Raw genomic sequence first — 25,510 nt, 5'->3', positions numbered from 1 at the left:
TTCCAACATAATATTATTGAAAGCCTTCTTAGGAGAGAGGAAGCTGTTTAATCATCAAAGTGAGGATTTAATGCTTTTTGGAAATGTCCACTCAAGTAATACTGTAGGTGTCTTACTTTTTGCCTTGTAGTGTAAATTGGCAAAATAGGTGCATGTGACCGACATTTTGTAAGAGTAATTCAAAGCAACATTTACTAACTGAGGTTTTTTCTTAAAGGAATATTCCAAGTTCAATACAAGTTAAGCTCAATCGACAGCATTTGTGGCGTACAAATTTATGGTTTCAGTGAGGCATTTCCAGTGGAAGTGAATGGGGCCAATCTGTAAACGTTAGTCTCAAGTATAATCACAAGATGTAAACAATATACATGTAAACATGATTTTAGTGTGATAAAATTGCTAACTAACCTTTTTTGTGTAAAGATATAGCCAATTGTACAACTTCGTTGCCATGACAATGTAATGTCAATAAACCCTAAAACAACTATAAACATTAGTTCAACTTCACAGCTCAAATAATACACAAGTTTTAACAGAAGAATTAATATAATTGCTTTTATAAAATTACAAGCTTCACATTTTTGTCTTTAAACCCTCCAAAATTGGCCCCATTCACTTCTATTGTAAGTGCCTCATTGTGGCCTCTATATTTTTGCTTTTTTTAAAGAAAAGGAGGGACGAGTCAAACATTTTTTGTGGTAATCAACATTATGCCACAAATGCTTTCGATTGAGCTTAACTTGTATTGAACCAAGAATATTCCTTTAAAGTGAATCTGAAGCTGGCATAAATGGGTTTATAGTCTATGATTGATATAAGATGGGTCTGCATTACACATGGCAGGTAAAAGTAACTCAAGCAGTCTTCACCAGAGCTAGGGTTAAAACTGAGACTAAAAATAGCACCCAATTAGTATACAAACTGCCCACTGCTGTTTTGACATATGCTAAAAAAATATGCACTCTCTGGTGGTTTGTCATTTTCCCTATCCATGGTAGCCTAAATTTTTGTGCAATTACACACAAAATATCACATATTGCAGTCTGGCCATATATCAGCCTTAAGGGAAATGTTTACAATAGCTTTTCTTAATTATTACTGTGCTCAGTCACAGTCATGGAAAATAGAACATCGCTATCTTTTTAAGTGCTAACAAAGGGAGAGATGGCTACCAATTTTCACACATTTGTATGTGTGTGTAAGGGTGTGATTTTAGCAGAATTATATTCACTAAATATATCAAATAAGTTGCAGATAATGCATTGAAACTAACAAAGTTGAACAGAAACCAAAAAACACACACACACACACAAAAAAAACACCCCAAAGCAAATGGTTTCGATAACACTTTACAATAAGGTTCCATTTGTTAACATGAGTTAACATGAACTAATAATAAACAATACTTTTACAGCATGTATTCATCTTGGTTAATGTTGATTTCAACATATAGTAACACATTTCTAAAATCAATAGTTGTATATGTTAACATTAATTAATGCACTATGAACTAACAATGAACAATTGTTATTATTAGCTATTATTAATGAACAAAGATAAAATTACAAAGCTGTAAAAATATATTGTTCATTGTTAGTTCATAATGCCTAATGCATTAACTAATGTTAACAAACGGAACCTTATTGGAAAGTGTTATCACCATTTTTGTATCTATCATCATAAACATGTTAAAATCAATGAAAATTAAAAGTTAAAGCAGTTAAACCAGGACTGCTTAATTTGCGCTCAGTCTTATTTTCTAAGGCCAATATTATCAAATTTTCCTGTTGATAAATTTGATAGAAACAAATGATTAATTTACATTATTCACTAGTGTAGTAGAATATTTTACAATGCCCAGTTTGCCCACTACTGAACCATTTTGAATACAAGAAATGTATCCAAAATGCTTTAATTCTGGAAAATTAATGCGCTGAATTTTTTTAAAAATAATAAATGTTTATAATTTATGTTATTGAAGAGATCAAGGTATTATAAGCTTGTCTAAACCTCACAATCCCATTATCCTCTCAATAGAGTTTGGCGACCCCTGTCGGCAATATAAGCTATTGTCGTCATTACAGAAGCACCACTTCCTGTTGGGGATAACAGAGGAATTAACAGCAGGCAAAATCACAGACAGATTTCATCCAAAATGACAACATAAGCACAGTGCTTACACCCTGATTCAGATAAGGTACGTAAAGGTAACATTGCCTGTTGAAAATGCTGTTTAAGGATGTATTACATATGTGTTGATGCGACAATATGATTGTGTTGGATACGCACCTGTCACTGCTGAAGACAGAGTACAGTCATTTCAATATGCCTCCTCACTCTCCACTGTATCCTGGGTGTCCTGTTTTATTTATGTATTTATTTTATTTCATTTCATTTCATTTTTGCAGAAACTATTTTAATTGTGTACTCTGTATTTGCTAACGCGCTGGCATTACCTGCATCAACAAACAAGCTTTTAATAAGAATAAGAAACACTCTTAGCATATATCTGGTATATTTAAGCGTTTCCGAATAAATCAGTTGCTTTAGTAACGTTTAGTAACGTAATGGACTTAACATAAAAAGTATCAAAAAGTACAAAAAATTTTGTAATTGTTTTTTTTTTTTTTTTTTTTTTTTTTTTTTTTTATATATATATATACATAATCCCGTGGTAATACCATGTTTGTTTGTTTGTTTTTTGGACATGGTACCATATCTGCTAAATGACTGCTTACTATTTTTCTCCCATAGCACCATAGTATTATTTGAGGTACCTTGCAGTACTATGTAAATACCATGACACATTAATGTGGTAAACTTTCATAGTATTAGCATTTTGGTACCCTCACTCTACCATGGTGCCACCACAGTTTTGGAACTGTTTAATCTTAGTGTGGTATGCTATTTTTCTGAGCATTGTAGAATTGATCTTGCATTGCTGGGATACAGGCCTTGGGTTTCATTTATAGCTTAGTAGGCAACAAAATAACTTAAGCAGGCCCCTTTAGAGTACAGTAGAGGACAGTAATGAGAATCTCTGGCCAGGTCAGCTGGGTACAGATCTGCTGTCAAAGCACACTTTGCTTTTGCGAAAAGAGTTGGTCGGAAATTCTGTTTATTCCGAATTAATTGAAGAGCAATTAACTTTGTGTGGCTGTGTTTTCTTCTGAACACTTTATACAGCCCAAAACCGATGCTGAGTTGTTTGTTTATTTTCAAGCTTGTTGTTATTTACTCTCTCTCCTGTCATGCAGCAGGGTACAACATGCCTACCTCCCTCCTGTGGGCTGTTGATGTTTACGGGAGGGTTTATAGTCTGCCTAAAGCAGGCCAGCAGTGGGAGCACTGTCGTGATGCCCACTTGGAGTTTAAGCGTGTCACAGCTGTGCAACAGTGTGGCTGGGGCATCGCCTGTGACCACAACATCTACCTGAACGTCCGTGCCAGTGATGTACCCATTCGCTACCAAGAGGAGACGTATGAAAACCAGGTGTGCTCAGTTCCATTAAAGGAATAGTTCACCCAAAAATGAAAATGTTCTCATCATTTAGCCACCTTTATGCCATCCCAGATGTTTATGACTTACTTTCTTCTGCTGAACACAAACGAAGATTTTAGAAGAGTATTTCAGCCCTGTATTTCCTTTCAATGTAAGTGAATGGTGACCAGACCTTTCAAGCTCCAAAAATCACATAAAGGCAGCATAAAAGTAATCCATAAAACTCCAGTGATTTAATCTATATTTCAATCCTGTTTTACTGTAAATCTCCACTTTTACTTTCAGAATGTGAAAGTGGAGATTTATGGTAAAAAAAGGACTTAAATATTAATACATTTCTCTCCCACACCTATCATATCACTTCAGAAGACATGGATTAAACCACTGGACTCTTATGGATTACTTTTATGCTGCCTTTATGTGATTTTTTGGAGCTTGAAAGGTCTTGTCACCGACTGTTCACTTCCATTGTATGGACCTACAGAGCTGAAATATTCTTCTAAAAATCGTTGTTTGTGTTCTGTAGAAGAAGGAAAGTCATAGACAACTGAGATGGATGAGTAAATGATGAGAGAATTTTCATTTGTGGGTGAACTATCCCTTTAAGTCATGGATTCTTTTCAGACACAAGGACAGTAGTTTAATTTTGAGGGAAATGTCCCTTAATTGTAACATTTCCTGGTTTCTTCAGAGGTGGAACCCTGTTGATGGCTTCTCAGACCGGCTTTTACCGAGTGACCGCTGGCAGTGGAGTGATGTCACAGGGCTGAAGCACCAGCCTCTGGGTGGATCACAGCTGCCCTCTGAGAACTGGGAGTGGGAAGCAGATTGGCATGTGGATGAAAATTTTGGAGGAGAGCCCACAGAGAAAGGGGTCAGTATTCACATCTTTAAAAGCATAGCAAGTGGTTGTATTTTCTTGCTTTTTAAATCGTAACTCTCTCATCATTTATTGACGTTTATGCCATCTCAAAATCGTAGGACATTTGTTCTTCTGCAAAAAGGTGTTTCAAGGTGTTTTTGTCCATACAATGCATGTCAATGGCGTCCAACACTTTCAAGCAAAAGGAGTTACATTTTTGGTCTGTTCTAACCCAAAACCTAACATATCGCTCCTGAAGATATGGATTTAACCACTTGAGTCGTATGGATTACCTTTATGCTGCCTTTATGTCCTTTTTGGAGCTAGAAAGTGTGAAGCGATATGTTAGGTTTTGGGTGAGAACAGACCAAAAATGTAACTCCTTTTGCTTGAAAGTGTTGGACCCCATTGACTTGCATTGTATGGATGTAAACACATCATGTCTTCGCAAAAGAAAGTCATACGAGTTTGAGATGGCATAAAAGTGTGTAAATGATTAGAGAATGATCATTTTTAGGTGAACTATTCCTTTAAGCCATTGCTGATCTTTATTTTCAGGGATGGACATATGCCATTGATTTTCCAGCGGCTTATACAAAAGACAAAAAGTGGAACTCTTGCGTACGTCGCCGCAGATGGGTACGATATAGAAGGTACAAAGCACAGGAGAGCTGGGTCAAGGTGTGTACAAATAAGTCTTATCCGAATTGGTTGGCTTTAATGTAGTTTTCTTAGTATGGGATTGTGACGAGGAGGAGGGCGTGGCTAGGCCGTGATGGAGCACGGCCGACGCTGAATCAGCTGATCAGCGGGAGAGCGAGATAAAGGGCAGCCGGAGATGCCGGTTCGAGAGAGAGAGAGAGACGCACGCGGCCGCGTTGCATATGTGTCTGTGTTTGATTACGTATGTTTTAAGTTCAGTTTCTCATTAAAACTTTGTTTACTGTTCAGCGTTTCCCGCCTCCTCCTTGCCCATCCATGAACTGCTACAGAGATGTAAAGCCTGTCTCAATTTGTATGTAAATATTTGCATGTGAGAGCAGATCCCCTCGGAGCAGACTGAATCTCTCCCTGACCCGTTTAATGACATCACTTGTGGTGGATGGGAGATCACTGAGGAACCCAGAGGGTGTTTGGCACTGTGGGCTGTCTCTCTGCAGGGAAAGGTCAGAGCTCATACACATACTGTGCACAACAACATCTTGTACTCTTGGAAATTATTTCTTTTTCATTTCTTGCAAAGCTATGCAGAGTTTATGAATTCATGGAACACAGATGATGTAATGGTCTAATGAGTTCCAAACGACAGCATAATAAACATTTGAAAAAACATTCTAACAGTAAACATTTTCTGTTTTCAAATATTGGTGACCTCCAATGTAAATATATGTGTCTGCATTGGCAATTAAAAAGCCCATATCAGCCAACCACTGCTTTTGGATTTTGATTTTAGCAAACTAGGTTTAGGTTGAGCAGTTGTGGTCATACCCCAATTGAGAAGAGCCAGTTGTTTAAAGTTGTCCTACTTTTCTTTTGTAGAGTTTTTATAGCAGTGGGACCCATTTGCTTGTCTGGCCAATATGAGATATATACATGTTTATGGTCATCCGTAAGCAACAGGCGATGCAATGACAAAATGTATCTCTTTGGCTTGATGCAAGTACCACAAATGCACTTGTTTAGACTTGTTTATATAATGTGCAGTATTATAAGCTTAGGTGTTTTACTGTTTCATCTCCATTACCAAAAGATCTAATTTTTTGTGTATTCAAGCAGGTGTGGTTTCGCAGTGGCATCAACCACTATAATCCTGAGGGCTCAGTTTGGGAGGAGGTGCCTGTGCCAGGGGAGGTGGTACAGATCAGCTGTGGGCCGGGGGATCTGCTGTGGGCCGTCCTATGGGAGGGTCATCTGTTGGTCAGAGAGGGCATTGGCAGAGACTGTCTCAAAGGTGAGCTTAATGGTGTAGTTCAAGTACTATCTGTCCATTCACTACTATGAAGTTATCTATCTTTGCAAAAACTGCAAGCCTGCAGCTGGAACTCTCATCCCTGTTGCTTATTTCATATCTAAAGGGAGCACTTAAAGGCTCGGCAGCAAAAATTGGATTATTTTATCTTTTTAAGGCTCAGAGGAAAATGGTAATGGAGACAGTAGAAATTTTGGGCACAAAAAACTTTACTAACATGTTTATATAAGTGGAAACATATAATAATAAAACAATGTGTGATATGACCCCTTTGATTAATAGATGTTTGTATGGAGTGGATTGAAAGCTTGTTTTGTTTACTCTTGATACCGCTGTCTTTATCTGATAATATCTATGGAATCACAGGCTCATCATGGGTCACAGTGGAGTCGCCAAGCCCTGGAGTTGGTGCAGTACATGTAGCTGTTGGTGTAAATGTAGTGTGGGCAGTCACTAAAGATTATAAAGTAAGTCATATTTTAAATTTCATATGTAGGCTTTACTGTCAGACTTGCACATATGCATAATTTTATTGTTCTTTGCTTGGTTTGTTTGTATATCATCATCTCCTTATTTTTAATAGGTCTGGTTTAGACGGGGTGTGAATTCCCATAATCCGTGTGGCTCAGGTTGGATCTGTATGGTTGGACAGATGGTGATGATCGATGTGGGTCTCAATGACCAGGTCAGAGATTAGTAACATCCCTTTAGTTTTTTCCGCTTGGTTGTATTATTTATACCTGACTAATCTTTCTTTTCTCTTGCATACTTCCATTGAATGAGCATATAGGGCTAATTGTTTTATTCGACTTTATCGACTAATGCAAATGTACGTTTTGACATGATGATTTTATTTTTAATCGAAGAATCAAGGTTTTGCATAAAAATATTAACAAACGCTGTAGTTACAAACATTGTCAATCCACCAAAAGCTGAATGAGGAATAGAAAAATATGGTCATTGCACTTGGCTAGATGCTGCTCCCAATCTGATCAGCTGTACATGTGTGCGCACTCCAATTGAACATTACTGGTTAACAACATGGAGATATAAAAGACACTGATAATATTTCCAGTATGATTGTACAGTGTGATTGTAGCTCAACTTTGTCCATCATGCATGTATACACCGGCTTAAGAAGACCATAACTGCTACCACCCCTGGAATCGGGAGTTCGAATCCAGGGTGTGCTGAGTGACTCCAGCCAGGTCTCCTAAGCAACAAAATTGGCCCGGTTGCTAGGGAGGGTAGAGTCACATGGGGTAACCTCCTCGTGTTCACGATTATTGGTTCTCGCTCTCAATGGGTGCGGTCTTTTGTAATAGTTGTCTATGAGGCCCCAAATTCTTGCAGGTGGTATTTCGGCCCATTCGTCTTGGCAAAATGCCTCCAGGTCATGCAAAATCTCTGGTCGTCTTGCATGAACCGCACATTTGAGATCTCCCCAGAGTGGCTCGATGATATTAAGGTGAGGAGACTGTGATGGCCACTCCAGAACCTTCACCTTTTTCTGCTGTAACCACTGGAGGGTCAACTTGACCTTGTGCTTAGGGTCATTGTCGTGCTGGAAAGTCCAAGAGCGTCTCATGTGCAGCTTTCGTGCAGAAGAATGCAAATTGTCTGCCAGTATTTTCATTATGCATTATGCATTATGATTTAAAAAGGAGCCAAACAACTATGTGATAATAAATGGCTTCATATGATCACTATCCTTAAATAAAAGACAGTTTTTTTGCATGATCAGTAATATTTTCTAAATCAATGCCAAAATTTCACAATTTCTGCCAGGGTATGCAAACTGTATGTATGGGACAGAGGAGGCCTTTTGATGGATTAATATGGGGGTTCAGGGGTATCCCCTGAGAGAAAATTTATAAATATGTAAAAGTCTGAATGGACCATTTTTATATTTTCCTTAAAGTGAGAATCTACTAAGTTACAAGGAAACAAACAAACAATTTACATAACAACAGTGAAGCATTTAAAATACTGTTTTTTTATTTAAATGTAAATAGGCTTTCCTTGCCACCCATGCCATGATGACATCTGTGATTAATTTTCACAAAATTAGAACAAAAATCTAATTTGTTTGTTTATTATGAAAGGCTTGTAACATGCTGATTAAGCTAAATTTTGACGGAAAAACTTTAGTATAAAAGCAGCACGTTAACTTGTCCTGACACAAACCTGGCTTAGCTGAACTGTCATTTCACTTTGCTTCATTTTTGTTTTCTGCAGTGTGTTTAAGCGAAAGATGCCAGTATCTGTAGTGTTGTCTCCACTACTGTTTTTAAAAATAACCGCACCTGCAACTACGTACAGAGAATCAGAATCAGAGTGCCCCTGAGGTAGAGGGTGCCGAGTGCTCACAAAGCACTGACTGAAGTGGCGAATGCAGATTTTCAGATTTTAAAACGCAGCATTTTGCCGTTTATTAATTACGCAAGGCCATATTGCATTTTCAGTCTTAATTCAATCAATCGTGCAGCCTTAATGGATACCATACTGATTTTGTTTAGGTCAAAGTCAGCAAGTTTCACAAAGGCCCCCCCCCCTTTTTTTCTTTTCCATATCCTGTTTTTTCACATCCATAAAGTTCATTTCCCGATCTAAACTGGGGAAAAAACTTGTCTACACTGAAAATTTTCTGATGTTTGCACTCTATCTGCAGGGGTTTATGATTACACTGTGTTTCCCCATTTTTTTTTTTATTTCGTTTTCCTGGGTAGTAAGTGTTATTTCCTAATTGATTATGCCTCAAAAGTATAGAAAATGGCTATTATTCCCCACAAACTTTGCTTTTGTGACCAGGACAGTGATATTTTGAAATTTACCTATTTCCAATGAGAAAACGGGCGAATTTTGTCTTTTTGTTCACATAAATTCAGAAAAAAACAACATATGAATCCAAATTAACATGTATTTATACTAAAGTAATATTCAAAGCCGTGCTGCTCCATAATGGTAGCAAGTACCCGTCTCTTCCCCTGGCTCACTCGGTGCACCTCAAAGAGGATTACAACAGCATCAAGACCTTGCTGGACGCCTTGAAGTATGATGAGTACGGCTGGGAGGTCATAGGAGACTTCAAAATGGTGGCATTTCTGATGGGTCTCCAAGGCGGTTTTACCAAGTTTCCCTGCTTTTTCTTTGCCTTTGGGACAGCAGGGACACCAAGGCGCACTACCACAGGCGGGACTGGCCACAGCGGACCGAGTTCTCTGTGGGGAGGAACAATGTCAAGTGGGAGCCACTGGTGGACCCCCGGAAGGTGCTGATGCCACCACTGCACATCAAATTGGGCCTTATGAAACAATTTGTCAGCAGCCTTCAAGTACCTTCAAGACTTCTTCCCTAAGCTGTCTGAGGCAAAGGTCAAAGCTGGTGTCTTTGTTGGACCACAGATAAAGAAGGATTTTGGATTCATATGTTGTTTTTTTCTGACTTTGTGAACGAAAAGTTACAAATTCGACCGTTTTCTCATTGGAAATAGGTAAATTTCAAAATGTCTGGGGTCACAAAAGCAAAGTTTTTGGGGAATAATAGCCATTTTCTATACTTTTGAGGCATAAGCAATTAGGAAATAACACTTACTACCCAGGAACAAAAATTGTGTTACAAAGTGTTATATACATACAAATTGTTTGAAAAAAAAATGAGTACTTTCTAGATAAACTTGATAAATTCTAGAGATTGATTTCTAGATAACTTTGTAGATAGTCTGAAAAGAACTTTTATTTCTCTAACCAGGTTGCAGGTTGTACTGTATGGGTCAGGAGTTTAGTTATGTTCACATCAACCATCAGAATGGGGAAAAAATGTGATCTCAGTGATTTGGTCTATGGCATGATTGTTGGTGCCAGATGGGCTGGTTTGAGTATTTCTGTAATTGCTAATCTCCTGGGATTTTCACACACAACAGTCTCTAGTTTACTCAGAATGGTGCCAAAAACAAAAAACATCCAGTGAGTGGCAGTTCTGTGGAAGGAAACACCTTGTTGATGAGAGAGGTCAGCAGAGAATGGCCAGACTGGTTCGAACTGACAAAGTCTATGGTAACTCAGATAACCGCTCTGTACAATTGTGGTGAGAAGAATATCATCCCAGAATGCTTTTCTGAGATTCGGGTTGGTGCTGTTTTGGCAGCACAATATTAGGCAGGTGGTTTTAATGTTGTGGCTGATCGGTGTATATAGGTGGCTGTCATATAAACATGAAAATATTTAGGTTGAATCATAGAAAATAAGATACATATTGCACAAAAGGATATGATAATTTTTTTTACATTTATCATGTTTTTCAAAGCTAACCCTTAAACTTTCATATGGTGAAAGAGATCATATATTCCGTACAAATGTAGAATTTTTTTTTTTTCCTGCAGGAAACATTGCATTTCCATTTGATCTGTTATAAGACACTTATTAGGATGGTGTCTCTTTGTAGATTGTGTGATTGTAATGTGTCTCCGTGCTCAGGTGTGGGGTATTGGTTTTGAAGACCGGGCGGTATATTTCCGTCAGGGTGTGACTGCCAGCGAGCTGAGTGGGAAGGCTTGGAAAGTTGTGTCGGTGCCACGAGACAGTGACCGTTCCCACTCCAGCGCCAGTGTGAGCAGTCTTCAGAGGTCAGTAAAACAGCTTTGATCCTGTTTACACCTGGAATTAACATCTTTCAGGATCTGTTCACATATGGACATAGCTAAATACAGGTGTAAACAAGTTTCCAAAGAGTTTGTGACGTTATCACTCAAACCACATTTGAAGGTTATTATAAAACACATATGACCAAATTGCATTTATGGTGTGTTCAATCAAAACGTCGTTTTCGGCGAGATTAAAATTCAGATATGTCTTATAGCAACAGTGTGCCAACTTTAAATGACAGCAGTAAGTGATGTATGTAGTCATGAATTCAAAGATCCACCCCTCGACAAAATCTGATCACAAGTTGTCACAGGAAATGCATTTGAGAAGCTTGAAATATCATGTGTACACGCTAATGTGTTTCAGTTGACCACTTAGAATCGGATCATCCGAGATAAATCTTAATACCAGTTCCAAACAGGGCCTTTGCTGTAAGTGGAAAATGGGTTGCATTTAACATAATTTACCACCAGGTGGCATAGTTAACAAGAGAATTAATTGGTCTATTGATTCTTACCTGTTATCATTGTGCTTCACAGTGCTGGTTGTTTCTTTGGCGGTGAGGTGCGTCTGCAGTCCCAGGCTTCTGTGTTGAGTGATGTGGATCCTGTGACTGAAAGAGCTGCAGGAGAAGTTCTCCCCACTCCTGAGACTGGAGATGCCCCTAAACCACGCATTCCCAAAGTGACCAGTGACAGCTTTATCTCTGAGCTGGTGTCTGATCGCGAAGGCCAGATCAGCCGATGTGACGTGCCCTCAACAGCAGCAGCTGGCCCATCTATCCCTGAGGAGGAGCAAGCAGAAGGGGAAGTGGAGGACAGGGCTTCCCCTACCCAGGTTCTGTCTCCCATCCATTCAGGTGGGCTGGACCCTCAATGGAGCAATGTGGACCTGGAGGAGGCCCAGACTCACCTGGCTTCAGGACCTGGGAGAGACACCGCTGATACCTGCAGTCTGTCCTCTGTAGCCACCTATAATTTGGCCCTGGAGGAGCCTTATGGAGCTGATGAACATCCAAAATGGGCCTGGGTGAGCGGCGGAGGATGTGCAGTCGACTGCCACTCACAGCTCAACTGGTTCAACTCTACATCCACAGGTCAGCCAGGAATTGATTTAGAACTACACTTCTGTGGTGTAAAAGTGACTCAATACAGTAGTGTCTGGATTTGTTGTCATCTTTGTAATTGAGATTGAAAATTAAATGTTCTCTTCCTGGTCTCCACAGCCCTGAACTGTTCTATGCAGGCCATGTCTCTTTCGATTACTCCAGCACAAACAGCAGCCTGGCGCAAACAGATATTTGAGCAGCTTAACGAACGGTCCAAAAGAGAAATGGAGAATTTTGTGCATTATGAGCAGGCCATTGAACAGGTAGTGGTTAAAAGCAGAACAGTTCAGCTCATGTTATATTTTCATCAATGCTGACCCATGCCTTTTTGTCATTTTATTATTTTGTTATTAAATCCAGACTGTCATTGATATAGCGACAGTAAGTGTCCACACGAATGCTCCAAGAGTTAGACTGAAAGTCAGAATAAATCCATTGTAACCCGGTAGAACTTCGAGTAAGACCCTAGAAAACTTGTTCCTTGTCTTTAAATACCCCATGAAATCAAAATGGAGTTTTGTGGCTTTTATTCTATGTGTGTTTGCTTTAAAAGCCACCTTGCACTCTTAAAACTTGGGGGAAAAAAAACAAACAAACAATTTTTAGCTGAAATTTGCATTTAAAATTTCAAGTCTAAAATTTAGGGACCCAAAATTTAATTTAGGGACTCATCTTTCACTACACAGATTTTCATCCAACCAAATGTTCTCTAGATTGACAATGTCCCTTCTCTTAATACCACCTGCAGTCGACTAGCAAGTAGCACATCATGGTTAATGGCTGTGATGTAACTAAAGCCTAATGGCAATTTAAAAAAATGGACGCATCTTTCAGTATGTCCCATCCAAACTTCCTGTTTCAATAGCAAATACGTCAACACGAATGAAAACTGTGCTTATCAAGCAAATTTTTCATTGGGTCTTTAAAACTTAAAAAAAAAATATATATATATATATATATATATAAGTGGATAATTTGCCCTGATTCCTGTCCTTCTCTCAGTCTGTTTGGGTGAAAAAGGGCACCATGCAGTGGTGGCGAGACTGGAAGCCACATAAGTGGGTGGATGTTCAGTTTGCCCTGGAGCAGTTCTCAGGAGCAGAGGGCAACAAGGATGGAATTCTGTTTATCTACTACACCTTTAATGATGAGAAAAAGGTAATCTCAGAGACTGAAAACTAACTGGAATCTAGAACCTACATTAATTAAGGAATAATCTGCAGTCAGTAACAGAACGGAGGGGTCTTATATCACCCTGAAGTGGTTTATGTTGCGATAATGACCGGCTGACTGTGCGTTACTTATCCCGCTTATCACACGGCTACTTGCCAAATAAATAAATGGAAAGGAAATGATCACAGAGTGATGCGAGAAGTAGGGAAGATGACTCATAATTAGGGATGCACCGATGTATCGGCTGCCGAAATTTGTCAGCGAATTATTGACCAAATGAAAACCACCGGCACATTGGTAATAAGCATGAAAACGCCAACATGAAAAACAGATGATTTATAAATATACAACAGTTAGTTCTGGTCCTCGAATCTGATTGGACGGGAGACATTCCATGAGTACTGATGGTCTCACACCATCATCACTCGGACGCTTCACTGTATGTGTATCACTCCACTTGTGTTCGTGCCATTCTAAACTAAAGTGTAAGAGCAGCGCAGATGTGTTAAGAGCTACTGTATATGTGTCTCTTTACATGTAATTTTTTGACATTACATATGTTAGCCAGCGGGTGGTGGCAAAAGATAATTTTTGTGTGTAATATAAGCCAGTTCTGTGACGTGAATTCAGCGTCAGTCAGTGTTTATATACAACAGCACTACGTGATCGCATGTATTACTACTATACTACTTAAGCCAGGAAATAGCTTTAAACGGCTTTAAACTAACAACTTCAGCATTACGGCTTATCACAGCTGAGAGACACAACAGACTGATTAATTACACAAACTCAAGGCACTTACATCTTACCAGACTTTAAACATTGGAGAGGACATACTGTTTAAAATGGCGGAGAAGATTGCGGTTTCTATAGTGAATGCTCTTGCGCACCGGCTACTGCGAAATTGGGAGAAATACCCCTGCTTGGACGGCTACTTTTCCACTGAGAAAGCTGACCTTCAGAAAGCTGACAGCATCTCTGCTTGGGAGTGGCAACAGGTGATAGCACATGTTCCATCTCTCCATCTCTCTCTCTCTCTCTCACTCTCTCACACACACACACACCTTTCCTTGTTTATCCAATAACTTGGTAGAAACAGTACAAGCCGTGATACTATTTCTGAAGTGACATTTTTGAATTACTAACGAAGGCATGAACGCATGATTTGGTTTGAACCAGCAACGGCAGATTCTGATCCGTCGCGTAAGAAAGTTGTTCCATGCACAAATGCGTTTTTTATGACCGTACTCAGTTTTTCCTAATTTTTTTTTATTTACTTGTTCATTGAACTGTTGTATATAAGCAATATCATACTCGAAATCGTGCTATATGGCCCTAAATCAGCACTACTGTGATTACCTATGGCACTCGGCCTGCGGCCGAATCACAGCAGTGCTGATGCAGGGCCATATCGCACTCTTAACGCACTTTGTAAAACCCTGTGAATTCAAATGCACAATCCAGAAATAATAATAGCCACAATATCTAGAAGGGTTGGCACTCCTAAGAACATGTAATATTTAATTTTTATTCTCTCGTTCTCATGATAATGCAGAAAAAACACCATTAATGGACGTGGCCGTTGTGAAAGTGGCACTTACATATAGGCTACATGATGAGGGAAACCATCCAAAACACTTTGAAACCATCAGACATTGACTTCGGAGAAATCGGTATGATATTCATTAATGCTGCGTGATTGATTGAATTAAGATTGAAATCGCAATATGGCTTTGTGCGATTACTAAACCTTAAAAAGATGCGTTTTAAACTGCAAAAACAGAAGTGCAAAAAATGTTTTAGAAGTGCAAAAATAAAAAAATTTTCATATCAATAATCATGTTATCATATTTAGTCTTTTTTTATCTTTCTATCTTGTATGTATCTTTCACTGTGGTTCTCTTTTAAAATTTTGAAAAACAGTGAAAAAGCTTTTGTACTTATTTTAAGCATTCCTAAGTAAAACAATGATCTGATGACAAAATAAGGTAAGTTGCAAAATATCAGTATCATTATCGGCCTATAGTTTTTGTTAAAATCGGTATCGGACAACAACTTTTTTTATATCGGTGCATCCCTACTCACAATACCTGGATGACCGGTGGAATATCAGTCTATCCTCGGATGTGATGTCATTATTCAGAAATATTTGACCACTGCATGGCACGACTGACCAATCAGAATAGAGTATTCCAGAGAGCCGTGTAATAGTTTGGTTAATTCCACACCTGTTTCACTGTCACTTGTATTCCTTTCTGCTTCTTCTCTGTCCAGTATCTCCATGTCTTCATTAACGAAGTGACAATCCTGGTGCCAGTGCAGAATGACTCCAAAAACACGTTTGCCATCTATACAGCGGAGAGAACCCAACAGAGGTGGCCCATCCGTCTGGCTGCGGCCACAGAGCTGGAGATACACGATTGGGTGTGGAGATAACATTAATCGTTTTTTACCCAACAATTTACACTGAGTCTTGTATTTACCCTGCTGTTTGACTGACAGTTTCTTCATCCTATCAGCTAGCTCTGCTCAGTGTGTCCTGCTGTGACTCCAGAGGTATTCAGGGCCCTCCCTCCAAACAGGCCATCTGGTCTGTCACCTGTAAAGGTGACATCTTTGTAAGCGAGCCCACAAAAGAACTAGAGGCATCTCTCTATCCTACACCCTGTGATCAGATGTAAGAATTAGATTTGACTTGATTAATTTTATATAAACATAATGTACTAATTGTATAAAGTTATAACTATAGTGGTCCCAGAATGTATTTAGACACTTTTGGGTACTTGCATCTCACTTAAAAATCTCTGAAATTCATTGCATCAAATACAAAATAGCACATGGCATCTGCAAAGTAGTGATTCAAGACCTTTTCCCAGAACTAACTTTACTTTTCTTAGCCATTTTTTACATATTTAACCAACTGGTGCCAAGGTGAGTTTTAGTGGATGTGTGAAGTCAGTTCCACTCAAGTTAACACAGGCGTCCTAGGCTAGTGTAACCACAGGTGTAGTTCATCACATTGTGGACATGTTCCACTTCTAAAATCTAAAAAGTGCTCAAATACTTTTTATCTTAATTTTGAACAATATACCATATCCATCATTTTATGCAATATTTCTTTGAAATAAATGAAATTGGTTTGAAATTTTGTTACATAAACCAAAGTCATTCATGCATTAAGTGTGGCTTATGTGTTCAAAAACTTTCCATTCATTACAGTAAAACTCATTTGGCAAATATTTTCAGCTCCCTGAAAATTGTCCCAAAATAAAATGTATGTTTGTTTCTTGTCATTGTGGACAGGTTCTGGCGTCAAGTCGGAGGGCATATGCGTATTATTGAGTCCAACAGTCTTGGTGTGGTGTGGGGGATCGGTTATGACCACACCGCCTGGGTCCATACCGGCGGCTATGGAGGAGGGTTCATTCAGGGTTAATCTACGCAACACCTATTTTTAAACTAGTATGTGTTTCTTCATTGTATGCTAGTAACATAACGTGTGTATCTTGCACATATAGGGTTGGCAAGCAGTACAGATAACATCTACACACAGACAGATGTGAAGAGTGTTTATATATATGAGAACCAACGCTGGAACCCTGTCACTGGTTACACCAACAGGTGAATACTGTTTGTGATTATGCAGTGAACGGTTCTATATTCCAGAAGTGCTCAGTCACTCTTTTTCCTTCAGGGGTCTCCCTACAGATCGTTACATGTGGAGCGATGCCTCGGGTCTGAAGGAGTGCAACAAAACCAACACTAAACCACCCTCCCCAAACTGGACCTGGGTTTGTTCTGTTATGCATACAGTTGAAGTCAGAAGTTTACATACACTTAGGTTGAAGTCATTAAAACTCATTTTTTAACCACTCCACAGATTTCATATTAGCAAACTATAGTTTTGGCAAGTCGTTTAGGACATCTACTTTGTGCATGACATGAGTAATGTTTCCAACAATTTTTTACAGACAGATTGTTTCACTTTTAATTGACTATATTACAATTTCAGTGGGTCAGAAATTTACATACACTAAGTTAACTGTGCCTTTAAGCAGCTTGGAAAATTCCAGAAAATGATGTTAAGCCTTTAGACAATTAGCCAATTAGCTTCTGATAGGAGGTGTACTGAATTGGAGGTATACCTGTGGATGTATTTTAAGGCCTACCTTCAAACTCAGTGCCTCTTTGCTTGACATCATGGGAAAATCAAAGAAATCAGCCAAGACCTCAGAAAACAAATTGTGGACCTCCACAAGTCTGGTTCATCCTTGGGAGCAATTTCCAAACGCCTGAAGGTACCACGTTCATCTGTACAAACAATAGTTCACAAGTATAAACACCATGGGACCACACAGCCATCATACTGCTCAAGGAGGAGACACATTCTGTCTCCTAGAGAGAAATGTAGTTTTGTGCGAAAAGTGCAAATCAATCCCAGAACACCAGTAAAGGACCTTGTGAAGATGCTGGAGGAAACGGGTAGATAAGTATCTATATCCACAGTAAAATGAGTCCTATATCGACATAACCTGAAAGGCTGTTCAGCAAGGAAGAAGCCACTGCTCCAAAACCGCCATAAAAAAGCCAGACTATAATTTGCAAGTGCACATTGGGACAAAGATCTTTCTTTTTGGAGAAATGTCCTCTGGTCTAATGAAACAAAATTTGCACTGTTTGGCCATAATGACCATCATTTGGAGGAAAAAGGGTGAGGCTTGCAAGCCGAAGAACAACATCCCAACCGTGAAGCATGGGGGTGGCAGCATCATGTTGCGGGGGTGCTTTGCTGCAGGAAGGACTGGTGCACTTCACAAAATAGATGGCATCATGAGGAAGGAAAATTATGTGGATATATTGAAGCAACATCAAGTTAAAGCTCGGTCGCAAATGGGTCTTCCAAATAGACAATGACCCCAAGCATACCTCCAAAGTTGTGGCAAAATGACTCAAGGACAAAGTCAAGGTATTGGAGTGTCCATCACAAAGCCCTGACCTCAATCCGATAGAAAATTTTTGGGCAGAACTGAAAAAGCATGTGCGAGCAATGAGGCCTACAAACCTGACAGCAACTTATTGTGAGAAGCTTGTGGAAGGCTACCCAAATTGACCCAAGTTAAACAGTTTTAAGGCAATGCTACCAAACAAAGTGTATGTAAACTTCTGACCCACTGGGAATGTGATGAAAGGAATAAAAGCTTAAATAAATCATTCTCTCTACTATTATCCTGACATTTCACATTCTTAAAATAAAGTAGTGATCCTAACTGACCTAAGACAGGGAATGTTTTCTACAATTAAATGTCAGGAGTTGTGAAAAACTGAGTTTAAATGTATTTGGCTAAGGTGTATGTAAACTTCTGACTTCAACTGTATCTTATCAAACATACAAGAACTTGACTTTGAAATAATGTTGTGTGCTGAATGTCGGAAATTGTTGGATGAATTCCAATGTAAAGAGTGTAAAGACATTTGGTATGATTGCATAACACTCTGCAGATGTCAGACTGGACTATCGACTATGCTGTGCCAGGAGGGACAGACAGAGAGGGCTGGCAGTATGCAGCTGACTTTCCTGTGTAAGTTTCATTGGCCTTACATTTTTCACAGGCCATTATTTTTGAAACTGTAGCTTATTGCTACAAGCTACTCATGATTTAATGTAGTTAGAATAAAGTTCAGCTACGCTTAAAAAAATAAAATAAAAGGATTAAACTACATTACAAGCTATGAAGAAAAAGTAGCTTACTACATTAAAAAATTTAAGGAGGCAATTTTAAATTTATAACTGTCAGATGATATAATACATTTTTGAAATCAGAGCACTATTTATCTTTTAAAAAAAAAAAAAAGAAAGAAAAATCTCAATAAGGGGTGACAGCATTAAATTCGAACAGGTACGTTTAGACTAAATACAACTACTAAAATCAGAAAACATCCTAATTTATATAACTGAGATGAAAACATAGTGATGAACAGCATGTTACTTATACAAAAAACATGTAACGCTTGTTTTTTGTTGTTGTTTTTTTTAACCGGTTCTTTGAAACGAACTGTTTGAATGAACCAATTCAGTAAAAAGAATTGTGATACATAGTGATAAAAAACAGTCACAACTTGTACAGTGTTTTGAAAACAGCTGAGCTACTGCCATGCTACATGAATAATTTTGTTACATTGACATTTTACATTTAAGTCATTTAGTAGATGCTTTTATCCAAAGTGACTTACAAATGAGGAACATAGCAAGCAATTTGTCATACAAAAGTCAACAAAATCTGCAGTATGTTAAAGGGATAGTTTACCCAAAAATAAAAATTCTCATCATTTACTCACCCTCATGCCAGCCCAGATGTGTATGACTTTCGTTCTTCTGCTGAACACAAAGATTTTTAGAAGAGTCATTTTTGGAGCTACACAGTTCTGGCCACCATTCACTTGCATGAGAGCTGAGATACTCTTCTAAAAATGTTGTTTGTGTTCTGCTGAAGAAAGAAAGTCATACACATCTGGGATGGCATGAGGGTGAGTAAATGAGACTTTTCACTTTTGGGTGAACTATCCCTTTAAGTTACAGTAGTAGCATCGCTGCTTTTAGTTAGTTACTCCCCAATACTGTAGCTTAAACATTTAACCACACTGTACAGCATTTATAGTATAAAAAAACAAGTGAGAGATCTGATCCATTATTGTTTTCTCTCACTTTCTTTACCTTTCTAGGTCATACCATGGAAATAAAACTTTGAAGGACTTTGTCCGGCGCAGGCGTTGGGCCAGGTATGTTCCACTGTTTATAAACCGAGCACTTACGGTATTCTGTTCTCTTCAACTCTGTTTACCCCAGTGCCTCTTGTCATACCTTGTTTTTTCACTGTAGAAAGTGTAAACTCACAACAACTGGCCCCTGGCAGGAAGTCCCACCTATACCTTTGAGTGATGTAACAATCCTACCTTGTGGACCAAAGAGCACAGTAGAACAGGTGCCACTATGGGCCATCAGCAACAAGGGAGACGTCTTGTGCCGCCTGGGCGTCACCTCCCTGACCCCTGCGGTAAGAGCCAAGTTCCTTGTTTTCTACGAATACTCATTGGTTTACTTTTTTTTTTTTTTTTAGACTTTCAGAAAGTCATGAAACAACTTAACTTCCTTGGTCGGATTTCACAAGCTTACACTAGACTGTGAACTGCTAGAAAAAATTATTACGCTCTGTGGTTCCCATGCAAATAGCATACAAGTACTGCACAAACACTTAAAAAATACTTTGGCTTATCACTGTGAGAGCCTACACAGAATTATGTAATCCTGACTGAGGTGGCTCACTCACAGGGGTCGTCATGGTTACACGTGGGAACTGACCAGACTTTCAAGTCGATTTCCATTGGTGCCGTCCACCAGGTTTGGGCCATCGCCAAGGATGGTTCTGCATTCTATAGAGGCTCCGTATCTGCCCAGAACCCAGCAGGTGAGAGAATGACATTCCATCACAAAGCCATGACACTTAAATTTCTCTCTTTTCTTCATTTTGAATATTGTCCCATGAATTTTTGCCTTTGCACCCTCTATCAAAATAAACCCAACATAATTCGGGTACTCTCAAAATGTCGTTCATGCAAGTCATGCCTGTCATGATGATGATGTCACAGCATTGTGTGCAGTATATCTGCAGCAGCTTTAGAAAGATTTTATCTGTGCTTACAGGAGATTGTTGGTACCACATCCCCTCTCCAACTGGACAGAAGCTCAAACAGGTGTCTGTGGGCAGGACATCTGTTTACACAGTGGATGAAAATGGTACACCTACTGTATGCACATTAAAGGAATAGTTCGCCCAAAAACTCATTTACTCACATGTATGCCATCTCAAACTCATATGGCTTTCTTTCTTTTGCGAACACAAACGAAGATATTTTGACGGAGATATGATGTGAATATATCGATACATCGAAGTCAATATCATCCAACACTTCCAAACTCCAAAAAGGACATAAAGGCAGCATAAAGCTAAGTCATATGACTCACGTGGTTTAACCCATGTCTTCTGAAGTAATACGCTCGGTTTTAGGTGAGAAAAGACAGAAATGTTACTCCTTTTTCACTATAAATCTTGGCATTGGCAGTCTCCTAGGCGCAATCATGATTTGAGGATCGATTTATTTTTCCTCGCGATCACCTTTATACTGCCTTTATCTCCTTTTAGGAGCATAACTCAACATCCCTGATATTAATAATAAGATGAAGAAGAAGAAAATATGTACATTTTCAGAATTTTTTAATTGTCAAATGTTACTTACCTAAATAATTGATGTTATTAAATGTTAATACTGCAAAATATAGAAGACTCCAAATAGCATTTATTTGTTACATTTTGTATATTTCAGTATAATTTTTTATATTTGTAGTGTCTCTTTAAACTGCATAAATGTTATGGACACTGCAAATATAAACAAGGTAGTTCTTTGTAATTTTGTGGAGTTTTGGATTTGAAGAGATGACGCTACTGTGGCGACGTAATACTATCAAGTAGGCTATTGTTTTATTTTGAGACAATAAAGAAGATACTGAAGATATTTCTAAATCTTATCATAGGCCTACATATAAAGAATGAGCATGGATTTAAGTTTTGTGTATGCTACTCAATTTAGCCATATATTGAGACTGCCAAAGGCAATTAGATTAATTAAACAGTGCTCTAAAAATAACAAAAAAAAAAATTCCTGATCTCCAAATTTATTTATTTATTTTTCATTTTTTCATAAGAGACATACTGTGAAATAAGACTCAATGCATTACATTATGAAAGAGAATAAAAACAGGCTATATGAAGACTCAGCTTTCTGCTAATTAAAAACTGATTGGTGTATTAATTTAATTGTAACTCCAATACATTATTATGATAAAAAACCTGCAAAAGTTTACAAGGTTCGTGGCAATGTGGCATCATATCTTTTAAAGATTTTTAAAAACTTTGAGGCAGATAGTTTTAAGTAAATGTTTAAAAAATATACTTATGATGCACACATCGATGTTATACACTCACCAAAACATCATGTGGGAAAGTAGTCTGAAATTTCATATCTGAATGAATGAACGGTTCTTGGCCAGAATAAGATGGGGACAGTATTACAGTTTTTGTCTAGTTGGGATAGAAGAGAGTACTGGCCAAACTTTTGCCAAACTTTTCTTTTCATGTCTAATTAAAAAACCTTTAAAGATTCTCAGTCTATTCTATACATGATGCTGTATGGTTTTCCACTGAAACCGTCAAATTAATTTATTTTTTATTATTGTTTTTTTGTTTGCTTTTGTGTTCCATGCATGTGTAGGTAACCTCTGGTACAGACAAGGTGTGACCCCCAGTTACCCTCAGGGCTCATCATGGGAGCACATCTCCAATAATGTGCGCAAAGTATCTGTGGGACCTCTGGACCAGGTCTGAAACTTATAACTCGTTTGGTTATAACTTGTATCCTAATTACTATTTTGCTCTAGGGGATGAGGACAAATGATTCACAGATGCATTGCAGTTCTTCCTCAAACAATTGTAGATAAATCCAAAAAAAATTATATTTAGATTTTTAAATTAATAGTTAATAAAACTGTTTATTGAAAACGCTAATGCAGAACTAAACTTTACAGATATCGATATGTACCATGCGATACGCAACAGTGCAGAAATGGTACAAAGTTGTTGTAGTTTAACTAAGTTTCCTACTCTGTTAAATTAGAGATATGTGTGTTTTTCCTAAGGTGTGGATCATTGCGGATAAGGTGCAGGGTAGTCACAGTTTGAGCTGTGGAACTGTATGTCGCCGGCTGGGGTTGCTGCCTATGGAACCTAAAGGCCACTCATGGGACTATGGCATTGGGGTGAGCACTGCTGAAGTGTTCTTTATGCTAACTGCACTAATAGCAGAGTTGTGATCTGGTTGCAACAGAAGTGATCATGGTAGCACTGTAGACACTACCAGTCAAAAGTTTGGACACACTTGAGTGAAATGCTTCACATGACCTTAACCTCGTGCGACCCCGCGTACACATTCGTGGACGTTGTATTTTGGCTTAGCTATACGAACGCATAGTTTAAATTAATTTAAACCGACTGATCTCAGTTCAGGAGTCTCTGGGCTGTCAGTTAAAGGTTAAACTTTCAACGTACGGAGTCATGTGACAAAACAACATGGTGCTGATCAAAGCGGAGTTTGTCTGTGGGGAAAAAAGCCAACAAAACTACATCTGGTAGGAAATCTAATTAAGTTCCACCTCCAGGATTTTTTTTTATGGGAAGGCCAGAGGGGAACAGTAAAATTGTTAGGATGGCACTCCAAAAAAGTGTGTGTGTGTGTGTGTGTGTGTGTGTGTGTGTGTGTGTGTGTGTGACACTAGCGGTCAAAAGTTTTGAAACACTTGACTGAAATGTTTCTCATGATCTTAAAAATCTTTTGATCTGAAGGCGTATGCTTAAATGTTTGAAATTAGTTTTGTAGACAAAAATATAATTGTGCCACCATATTAATTTATAAAACAAAAATTTAATTACAAAAAAAAAAGTTTTTGAAATTGATGACTTGGAACAAATAATAAAGAAAAGCAGCCAATAAGTGCCCAACATAGATGGGAACTCCTTCAATACTGTTTAAAAAGCATCCCGAGTTGGTTGAGAAAATATCAAGAGTACATTTCTGCAAATTCTAGGCAAAGGGTGACTACTTTGAAGATGCTAAAATATAACACAGTTTTGATTTATTTTGGATTTTGTTTAGTCACAAAATAATTCCCATAGTTCCATTTATGTTATTCCATAGTTTTGATGACTTACTATTATTCTAAATGTGAAAAAAATTACAATAAAGAATGAGTAAGTGTTTCAAAACTTTTGACCGGTAGTGTATGTGTGTATGTATGTATGTGACTGCGACTAAAATGGTTGCAAATGTGACCAAAAATAATTTATTGTGACAATAATTTAAAATCTAGTCGCCACTGGTGACAGTCGGGTTTTGTGCATTCATATGCGGTTTCTTCAGATATAATCTCGTCAGTTATTGAAACATCTTTAGAGCGTGCATCACCAGTGTGTCTCGAGCCACTTTTCACCCGTTCTGTTTCTGACGAGCTCGCTGCACACAACAACAACAACAAACCCAGCGCAAGAGAATTGTGAACAAATGACTCTTTTGAACCAGATCTTTTTCATGAATCACCCGAAAAGAACTGAGGGTTTGAACTCAGGAGCTCAGGTTAGCAGTTAGAATCAGATTCACTTTCTGAGCTCACAACTGGGAGTGCAGACATTTCAAAATAAGAGTCCCATGTGTATTTCGGGCTTCTTTATAATTAAAAGTCCCGTATTGTGTACCAGTTTTTTTCTTCTTCTGGTAATTGATTGGGATTGGAGTAGCACAATAAACTGCTTCTGGGATTTCTTTCAATTTGCACTCTTGTAGCCTCTGTGTCTGGGGCCATCTGGTAACAGTAAAGGCAATATTTTAAAACAATTAAAATGATATATGTATGTATAGGTATATATATATATATATATATATATATATATATATATATATATATATATATATATATATATATATATATATATACACACTGTATATAAAATGTGAGATCACGCTTTTGACACTTAGGACAATTGAGGGACTTGTACACCACTATTATGATATAAATGTAGTTTATGAGGACATTACTAGTGTCCCCATAATTCAAATCGCTTAATCGCTTAATACTCTGTCTCTCTCAGGGTGGATGGGATCACATAACAGTGAGGGGGAATGCCATGGAGGTGCCTCGCATCCAAATGCCGTCCCTGACTGACAGCAGCAGCAAACAAACAGCAGCACACAATCCACTGCAAACCAATAACCAGCCAGAGATGAATGGAAATCCAGTAGGCTGTTAGTGAAACATCTGAGCCCATTATCACTGTAGCCATGAATTGTTCTCTTCCCATCTGTAGCGCTTCTCTTCAATAGAGCGTAGAGTTGCTCTCACTCCAACTTGAAAAAAATCATTCAACTCGAGCTCCTGTGTGTGCAAATGGCTGTTATTATTTGCACCTCAGCTGAACTCACATTCTCCAGTTAGCTTATGTGTTCTCGTTAACTTGAAAGACATTTCTTCCTGTTTTGAGTGCTCTTGTGGATAATGAGGCCACTTCTAGCAAGCCCACTTTTTATAGCATTTGTCATCATTATGTTTTTACATGGTACTTTTGGATAGAGTATCTTAATTTAATTGTTGCTT

General features: G+C 38.3%; 1 protein-coding gene across 3 annotated transcripts; it reads left to right on the top strand.

The window, feature by feature from the left end:
* The first annotated feature begins 1,623 nt into the window (after positions 1 to 1,623).
* Positions 1,624 to 25,322, top strand: LOC127423310 (tectonin beta-propeller repeat-containing protein 1-like). 3 transcript variants are annotated; one of them, XM_051667501.1, is made up of 25 exons: positions 1,624 to 2,197; positions 3,261 to 3,493; positions 4,194 to 4,376; positions 4,923 to 5,045; positions 5,408 to 5,530; positions 6,141 to 6,315; positions 6,700 to 6,800; positions 6,917 to 7,018; positions 10,809 to 10,957; positions 11,516 to 12,072; positions 12,202 to 12,347; positions 13,087 to 13,242; positions 15,532 to 15,681; positions 15,777 to 15,934; positions 16,561 to 16,688; positions 16,776 to 16,878; positions 16,952 to 17,048; positions 18,757 to 18,836; positions 19,978 to 20,034; positions 20,135 to 20,309; positions 20,585 to 20,720; positions 20,957 to 21,049; positions 22,582 to 22,688; positions 23,006 to 23,125; positions 25,008 to 25,322. In XM_051667501.1, exons 2-25 carry the CDS (start codon positions 3,269 to 3,271, stop codon positions 25,164 to 25,166), a joined length of 3,603 nt encoding a protein of 1,200 aa, XP_051523461.1. In that variant the 5' UTR covers positions 1,624 to 2,197; positions 3,261 to 3,268; the 3' UTR covers positions 25,167 to 25,322. The 3 variants fall into 3 exon arrangements, with proteins under 3 accessions (XP_051523461.1, XP_051523460.1, XP_051523459.1); XM_051667500.1 differs by having other exon boundaries at positions 3,258 to 3,493; XM_051667499.1 differs by lacking the exon at positions 1,624 to 2,197 and having other exon boundaries at positions 2,221 to 3,493.
* Positions 25,323 to 25,510: the final 188 nt, after the last annotated feature.

Source organism: Myxocyprinus asiaticus, chromosome 32, assembly GCF_019703515.2.
Source record: "Myxocyprinus asiaticus isolate MX2 ecotype Aquarium Trade chromosome 32, UBuf_Myxa_2, whole genome shotgun sequence".
Lineage (NCBI taxonomy): Eukaryota > Metazoa > Chordata > Actinopteri > Cypriniformes > Catostomidae > Myxocyprinus > Myxocyprinus asiaticus.
The sequence above is the reverse complement of the archived record's forward strand: the minus strand, read 5'-3'. Positions and strand labels throughout refer to the sequence as shown.